The sequence below is a fragment of the Camelina sativa genome, chromosome 15 (assembly GCF_030686135.1).
Source record: "Camelina sativa cultivar CO46 ecotype springtype chromosome 15, ASM3068613v1".
NCBI lineage: Eukaryota > Viridiplantae > Streptophyta > Magnoliopsida > Brassicales > Brassicaceae > Camelina > Camelina sativa.
The window spans coordinates 32,774,614-32,783,517 of NC_141894.1; the positions used below are offsets into that span (position 1 = coordinate 32,774,614).

Here is an 8,904-nt window from a genome sequence, read left to right on the forward strand (position 1 = left end):
TAGAACTCAAGCAAAAATCACAGCAAGTAATGAAAACAAGCAAAGATTAGCAAGCAGTTAAATAGTACTACGAGAAATACGGCTAGAGAACATAAGGTACTTTTACAAACCAATGGAAAAGCTACAAAAGTTCTACACCAACCTAGCCGATAATTCTAAGGGTTCGGATCCTAGACTAAACAATACGGGTTAGGTCTAGAAATGACAACAAAAAGAATACTATCCAACCCTTACACTTACACCCAAAAAGAAAACAACTTTCCCTTACTCCCCAAGAGTTCTACGGGTTGCTGAGCCTAGTACATGCTTCGCAAAATCATATGCACTCCCTAACTGGCTCATCAGGTGGCGGTTCAGCGGGAGACTCGGTTGAGGTAGAGGCAGCAGACGTCGAGGTTCCAGCTTGGTTTATCGGGTTCTCTTCCACTCGTTCGACTCATCCTATCGGATTCTCTCCCATCTCCTCACGTTGATTGATTGGGTTCAAATTCTCGCGCACAATCTGATATGGACAGTTAGGAGAAAAATGTCCACTCTCACCACACTCGGTACACCTACTTGGTTCTTGGAATATCATTCGCTCTGGTCTTGCTCTCCAACAGTGGTCGCCTAAGTGCCCCAGCTCTCCACACACTGTACACATAACTTGTTCCGGGTCCGCAAAGTGTTGTGGTCTTGTCCTCCAGCAATGGTTGTTCGGATGCCCTGGTTCTCCACATGCTTCACATTGCCTCCAATATCTCATACGGTCAGGGTTTGGGCAGCGATAGGCAAAGTGCCCTCGCATTCCGCACCACTCACAATCCTGGTTCGTCGGGTCGCACATGCGTCTTAACGCTGTCCTCCAGCAGTTCTTCGTCCAATGTCCGACGCCTTCGCACAGTTCGCAGTAGGGCGTGTTTCTCATGTGAACTTGATTCGGGTAAACCATTTTCTTACGAGCAGTGGCCCTCATCCTCAGCCTGCCTCTTGGTTGAGAGGTCACTGGCCGTGTCTCTGGCCGCTCCATCGCCTGAAATTCTTGGTACGACATTCTCGGCTTCTTCAAATTCGAACTACTCTCACCAATTTCGAACCTTATATGTTCTCGGTTCTGCCTCCTCAACTCATACATTCTAGCGAGCTTCTCCAAATCTCGGTCCATTGGTTCCTCCTCTTCCCCCGGTAACACCATCTGTAATGGCACAGCTCGAATGGGGCTATTGCGTCTCAGCACTATCTGGTTCGACTCCACAGGGTCTGGTACAACTTGGTCTTGGTCTCCTTGATTGCTCGCAATTTGACTTGGTTCTCCTTGTTCTCTCACTATACGACTTGCGCTAGGCCTCAATCTCGCGTCCTCCATAAACTCCGTACTGACATCAGCTTCTTGTTTGCGGTCTCTTAGTTTCGGGTCTTGCTTATCTCTTGTCTCTACTACCAAAGTTGGAACGCCTTCATCATCACTTGACACTAAGTCAATCACTTCCACAACTTTATCCCTTCTCGCCGTTGGTTCTTCGGACTTAGAATCTTCCTTAGTTAGTTCTTCTTCCTCCTTGATTCCCGGTACCACAACTTCACCATCGTCTTCGTTCCCTCTCTCCGATGAGTGCATCTCGTTTAGTACCAATAAAATTCGGGTAACCGTCTCTGCTTTCTCTTCCGCTGGTTGCTCTCCACTCGGACCTCCGGTCTCGGGTACCACTCATGTACCACTTGCAGCTCCTTCTTCCTCCAGCACGTACACGTCCGTCAAGAAATCCAGAATCTTATCAATCACCTCCGGGTACTCCCTTATAAAGTTCTCAGGGCTAATATCCTCACCTTGGTCCTCCACAAGATCCAATAATAACTTCTGCAATTTGTCGGCTAGCTCCACCTCCGCCTCTCCATGATCTCCCACCGGGATAGTTTCAAACTTCCCTTGCGCGTCCATTCGTACTTGAAGTCGACTTGGCTCGCCAATCTCCAACACTATTGTCTGGTCATCCTGATTAACTTCCAACTCCTCTATTTCCTCCAAACATTCGGACGGATCGGTCTCGACGGACCAGTTGGTGTCGTCGGTATCGAATACCCCGTCCTCACTCTCATTACTCGAATCATTTGGCCCTTGGCTGCTTTCTGATTCCGTTGACAAGAACCCGTTATGATGTCCACAATCCTCATGTCTCGGCCCCTCATATCCTGAACCATCGCTGCAACCTGAATCACCTGAAGACATCTAAAAAAAAAATACTCACAAGAAACAAGGTCAGACGCTTAGTTCGTTCCAAGGTTCAACCTAAACTAGACAAGCAAACTACCGGATAAAATTTCATGTTCTTGCGACACATTACTCGATAAAACTTTGAAATGCACAAGTGCTCGCGGGTTCGAAAACACCGCTCTGATACCACCGTTGTAACGCCCCCAAACCGTCCTAAGACCACGAAGGCCATCGGACAGCCACGGGACGCCACTTGCGGAATTGCACCTATTTGATCTGGTCGAGGGACGGAAGCTGCAGACTTCCTGACCGGTCCTCCCTGGCACAATTCCACCCGCATCCGAGGTTACTTAGGCTTTGCAACCCTCGTGGCCTGGTGCGTTGTGTTAGCGCGGACAAGGCCGAGTATCATTTGCAACTTGCCATGTTTTCCTGAAAACCGTATATATTACTTTAGTAAAATAATTCATCATAAACAAATCATTAAAGCAATATATAAATATAGTCGAAAAAATTTATACATAACCATTTATAAAAATATAGGGTTTTACAAGGAACACAAGGAAAACCCTATCCGGCACCCTAAAGTTTGCTCCAGCTCTACACTCACTTAAGCTCTCCTGCAAGGCCAAAATATTATCATGAGTAATCTAAGATTACTCAGTGAGCCTGGGTACCCCTTTATCCTAAACAGGATTCTATTTCCCAACCCGACTACCCCAGCAGACAAAGAAAACAAGCAAGTGAAACAAACTAGCAAGTTATCAAAGTAACGCAACAAAAGCTATAGCGGAAGCAATCAAACAACAAACACGCAAGAAAGACTAGATCACTACGACTTACTTCAAACGATCTAAAAATAATTGCTATTATAAGAGAGAAGCGACCTAAGGGAACAAGGAACTATTTGGACACCTTAGACTCTTACCTCCTACCCGACTCACTAAGACGTCTAGAATATGACAAGAATACTTGAAATACCTTAGACTCTTAGACAACACACAACATGCAAAGACGACTAGACATAAACAAGTGACGCTTGAATACTCTAGACTCTTTACACCTAGGGCCCATCGATAAACAAGTGACGCTTGAATACTCTATACTCTTTACACCTAGGGCCCTTCGATATTCTGTTCCGTTCCAATCCTTCCCCATACCGAGACCACAAAGTTCTCCGGCATGATCCCACCTTTAGCTACATCGTCATGTAGCGGTTACACCGGTAGCTAGCCAGTCGTAACATTGTCTCGCGTGAGTGGTCGTTGAGAACTCTCGCGAGACATACGCTTTTGGAAACAGAAATATCGACACACTACTCTAGCTTCGGACTCAAGAAACGAATTCAAGAGACTAGGCTAAAATAAAACACACAAGGATAATTCAAGCAACGATTAATCAAGCATACAAGCATGAAATCAAGCGAGAAATAACCATGCAATAATCAAACAAGGAGCAAGTATATAAATCAAGCAACTTAAGATTATTCTACATGCATGCAAACAATATAAGCAACTTAAGCAAAGATTATGCAACAAGTCCTAATACGCATGCAACCAAATAAGATTTACCCATTTAAATCCTAAGTCCAAATTAACATGCAACCTAACCGATTTACTCATTTAAATCCTCAAGGTTAATTTAAGCATGTTCTAACCTCGATTAAAATTATGCAAAACAATGCAAATTATTTAATCATCTATCATGCATGCAACCGGATTTTAACAAGAAAATATTCAAGTAAAACTAGGTTCATTTTAGCATGCAATTCTAACCAAATTTTTAAGTCCCAATTTACTTAAAATGCAACCGAATTCAACATGCATGGTGATTCAAGTTAGATGTGCATTTAAACATTTCACTAAGATGAATCCTACCATACTAGGCATGCAATCAATTTAAACCAAAACTACCTGCATCTATGCTACATGCATTACCGCAGACTCACCTTTCGCGTATCGACGATGATTACACAGATTCACTGCACCACACGATCAGACGGTCTTTGCGTCGACAGTCCTCCGCTCCTTCGACGTTCTCGTTCTCGACTTACTCGATCCAACCGCGTCTCTCTCCCGAAGGTCTCTTCGATAGAAACTCCTTTTTCTTCGACAGCTTGATTTCGACACTAACTCCGGGTTTTCTCGATGATCACTCGATAACAACTCCGCTCCTTTGTCTATGATTACTTCGACGGCAACTCCTTCTTTTACTCGATGATTTCTCTCTCGACAATCTCTCTTGTTCCTCTGTTGTCTTTGAGAGAAAGCAAGGCTTAAGTGTTTGAGTGTTTAGAGAAATGAGAAGAAATGAGAAACTTGGATAGTGAGTCTCACTCCCTCTATTTATAAGCTCGGATTCTCTCTTGCTTCCCTTAGTGCAAATTCGACAGGTGTCTTCCTCCCTTCTTGCATGTGCAGCGTGCTCCTCACTCCCCAATAGCGTCTTGACAATTAGTCCACTAATTCTTCTTCATTAGTGCATGAAAATCCTCTTATTAGTGCATGTCACTTAATTGCCACAAGATTTTGTAAGGCAAAGATGCACAAGACTTGTCTTAATGTTGTCCTCTTCTTTCCCCTTAAGACTCTTGGCAAAAATTAGTGAGACTTGGCCACCTTGAACACCACGTCTTCATTAATCTCCTTGATTAAGCTAATCCTCCACTATCTCTCTTAATCTCCTTGAATTTTTAAATTCCTCCACTAATTTCTCCTTGATTAAAATAATCTTCCACTTATCTTAATTCTGATTGGTCGAAATTTTTAGGAAATAAGAATTTTCCCAAAAATATTCAATCCTTCGTCCGGCACCTTCGACGTTCCCTCCGGCATTCTTCGACTCACTCGGACCAGTTCCTCGATCGTTCGGTCAATGGCTATTGGTCCTCTCGGCTTTGCGCGTCACGATCGAGCACTCCTCTCGACCATTGGTCGATCGTTAACTGTTCTCTCGGTAAATTTTCTCGACAACTTTTCTCGACTCCTCGACCAATTTTCTCGACTCCTCGATCATTCTTTGGGTCCTGGCCGTACTCCCGGTCACTCCGTCTTGGTTTGGTCATTTTTCAACTCCTGACTTTTTCCTCGGACTTCTTCTGGTCGTTCTTCTTTGTTTTTCATCTTCTTTCTTTTTAAGTATTTTCCGGTCCATTTTCTTGATCTTTTATTCTGAGATTTTTACTCTCGGTGAGGGTCATTACAGTCGCTCTCCTAAGTGATTCAAACACAACCACACACGTCACTCTACTTAACGTTACAAAAGAGATAGTTCTAGAGTTTGTTCAAAACGCAAAGCATAAGTAAAAGTAAAAAACACGCCTTCCGCCTTGGCGCGGGAAACGTCTTTGGCTTCGAACTTTTGCGCTAAAGCTCCTCGCCTCGTTAAAATCTCCTCTGGTAAACCTCATGGGACAAACCCGGAGCGAGGAAAAAGAGTACGATTCCTCGCTCTAACGACTTGGTTGCCTTCATCCTTGGGTAAGGATGAAGGCCGAGCGAATGGTCTCTTCTCGAACTTCTTCGGTCGGATTGCGGTTTTGGACGAACGCTTGGACAAAAAGGTTGATTCTCTGCCTGGTGGACTTGGAAGAGCTCTTAGACCTTGTCGTGGCTCCCGAAGAGATTTGTGGTACGTTGGCCGGCCGTTGTCCCGTGCGTGGTGCAATTGTCTCGATTGCGTCCGGTGCGTCTCGGTCAGGTTCCAGTCTCGTGCTCACATCATTCCCTCCCCCTTGAAAAGGTTTTGTCCCCAAAACTTTTTTGTCGTCACCAGCGTCAAATGGAACGAGATCAGTAACATTAAAGGAGGTTGACGTATTATACTCACCTGGCAGTTCAAGGCGGTAGGCGTTTTCGTTGATCTTCTCGATGACTCTGAACGGTCCGTCGCCGCGTGGGCTAAGCTTGTCCTTCCTCTTCTGCTGGAACCGCTCCGGCCTTAGGTGCAACCAAACCCAATCTCCTGGCTTGAATAACATAGGCTTGCGTTCACAGTTCAAGAAACGCGCATACTGTTTGGTCCTCCTTTCGATGTTTGCCCAAACCTCCTCGTGAAGCTTCTTGACTAACTCGGCTCTCGCGGCTCCGTCTTGACTCTCGACCTCATCTGGTGGTAAGGGTAAGAGATCCATCGGCGTGAGAGGCTTGAAACCGTAGGTGACTTCAAACAGTGACTTCTTGGTGGACGAGTGAATGGCTTGGTTGTACGCAAACTCGATGAGTGGGACGCACTCGAGCCACTATCCTTTGTTGCTCGTGATCGCTGTCCGAAGCAAAGCTCCAATCGAACGATTCACAACCTTAGTCTGGCCGTCGGTCTGCGGATGTGCGGCGGTGGAATATAGTAGTTTGGTGCCAAGCTTCTTCCACTATGTTCGCCAGAAATGGCCAAGGAACTTCGGGTCTCGATCCGAAATGATGGTGCACAGTAAACCATGGAGTCTGATCACTTGATTGAAGATAAGGTTGGCCAGTCGCACCGCATCGTGGTTCTTGTTGCATGGTATAAAGTGCGCCATCTTCGAAAATCGATCCACCACGACCATCATGCGGTCCTTATGGTGTAAGAGAGGTTAACCGAGAACGAAATCCATCGATAGGTCGATCCAAGGTGCTGTTGACACCGGTAGAGGCATGTATAGGCCGTGAGGGTGAGTAGTGTACTTTGACGCTCGGCACACCACACAACGTCCGTAGTGCTTCTTGACCATGCTTCGCATCTTTGGCCAATAAAAGTGTTCTTGGAGCACGGCCAGAGTCTTGGTGATGCCAAAATGCCCGGACAAACCTCCACTGTGTGCTTCTCAGACTAACAACTCACGAATGGAGCCGGTAGGAATGCAGAGACGCCAGCCTCGGAACAAGAACCCATCATGCACATAGAACTTGGTGAATATGCCCTTGCCGTGATTCTTGAAACAGTCACCGAACTCGGCATCATTGGCGTATGCTTCCTTTATACTCTCGAATCCCAAAACTTTCGTGTCCATAGTGGTGATCAACGCGTTTATCCATGATAGGGCGTCGACGACAATGTTTTCTTTGCCCTTCTTATACTTGATCACGTACGGGAAAGACTCGATGAACTCTAGCAACTTTGCGCGTCTCCTCTTGAGGTTTGTCTGGCCGCGCAAGTGCTTCAATGTCTCGTGATCAGTGTGAATCACGAACTCTTGGGCCAAGATATAATGTTGTCGGGTCTCCATGGCGTGAACTAAAGCGTAGAGCTCCTTGTCATATGTGGGATAGTTGAGGGAGGCGTCGCTTAGCTTCTCGCTGAAATAGGCCACCGGTTTGCCTCCTTGCGTAAGAACCGCACCAATGCCTACGCCGGATGCATCGCACTCCACTTCGAACGTTTTGTTGAAGTCGGGCAGAGCGAGTAAGGGAGCATGAGTGAGATGCCGTTTGAGTTCTTTGAAGGCTCATTCTTTCTCCTCTCCCCAGTTGAACTCTTGGTTCTTCTTGATCACCGCGGTCAAAGGTGCCGCGACCGTGCTACAATATTTCACGAACCGCCAATAGAAGCTAGCGAGGCCGTGGAACGAACAAACGTGCGACACACTGGAAGGCGTGGGCCACTCCTCGAAGGATCGAATCTTCTCTCCATCTACCTTGAGGCCCTGTTCACTTACAACAAAACCTAAGAAAACTAATTCATTAGCAGCAAAGACGCACTTTTTCAAGTTAGCGTACAATTGCTCTTCACGGAGAGTGTTTAAAACATATTTAAGATGCATAACATGATCTGATAAACATGAACTATACACAAGAATATCATCAAAATAAACCACAACAAAATTTGTTTATGTAAGCTCTCAAACATGGTTCATAAGTCTCGTAAAGGTAGAGGGTGCTTTAGATAAACCGAATGGCATTACCAACCATTTGTACAAACCTTGGTTGGTTTTGAATGCGGTTTTCCACTCGTCCCCTTCCTTCATTCGGACCTGGTGGTAGACGCTCTTGAGATCATTTTTCGAGAAAACGCTTAAGCCGCTTAACTCGTCGAGCATGTCGTCTAGCCTCGGTATAGGGTGCCGATATTTGATCGTGATGTTGTTCACGGCCCGACAGTCGACGCACATGCACCAAGAACCGTCTTTCTTCGCCACGAGTAGGACAGGGACGACACATGGGCTTAGACTCTCTCGAACATAGCCCTGGGACATGAGCTTAGACACTTGGCACTCCAACTCCTTCGCTTCTTCCGGGTTGACACGATACGCGGGCCGGTTCGGTAGTTGAGCTCCGGGCACGAGATCAATCTGATGTTCGATGACTCGAATCGGTGGTAAACCTTCGGGCAACTCGTCCGGGAACACGTCCGCAAAGCGTCGGAGAACGTCTCGTATCACGTCCAGTAAAGCGTCCATCGAACCTTCGAGCCCTTCAACCAATAAATCTCAAAAAACCATCAATAAAACTTGGTTGGAGTCCTTAAGGGACTTTCTAACATCACTAGATTGAATTAGCAAGTTCGTTTTAGAGTCTGAATCCTTAGACAGTTTCGATTGCATTTCATGAACTTGTGTGGGGCTCAACGGTTTCAAACAAATACGCTTATTATCATGAACAAAAAACTATTGGTTGGTGTGGCCGCAGTGAGTGGTCCTTTTGTCAAACTGCCAAGGACGCCCCAAAAGGAGGTGGCTAGCTTTCATTGGAACCACATCACACAAGACTTGGTCTTTGTAAGGACCCACACTAAAC

At 45.9% G+C, this 8,904-nt stretch overlaps 1 protein-coding gene across 1 annotated transcript; it reads right to left on the minus strand.

Annotated features, from left to right (window-relative positions):
* Positions 1 to 6,995: 6,995 nt before the first annotated feature.
* LOC147927468 (uncharacterized) lies at positions 6,996 to 8,567 on the minus strand. The gene is made up of 2 exons (XM_087487476.1): positions 8,090 to 8,567; positions 6,996 to 7,540 (listed from the first exon to the last, which is right to left on the minus strand). The coding sequence occupies exons 1-2, from the start codon at positions 8,565 to 8,567 to the stop codon at positions 6,996 to 6,998; spliced, it is 1,023 nt and encodes a 340-aa protein (XP_087343602.1).
* Between the last annotated feature and the right edge of the window lie 337 nt (positions 8,568 to 8,904).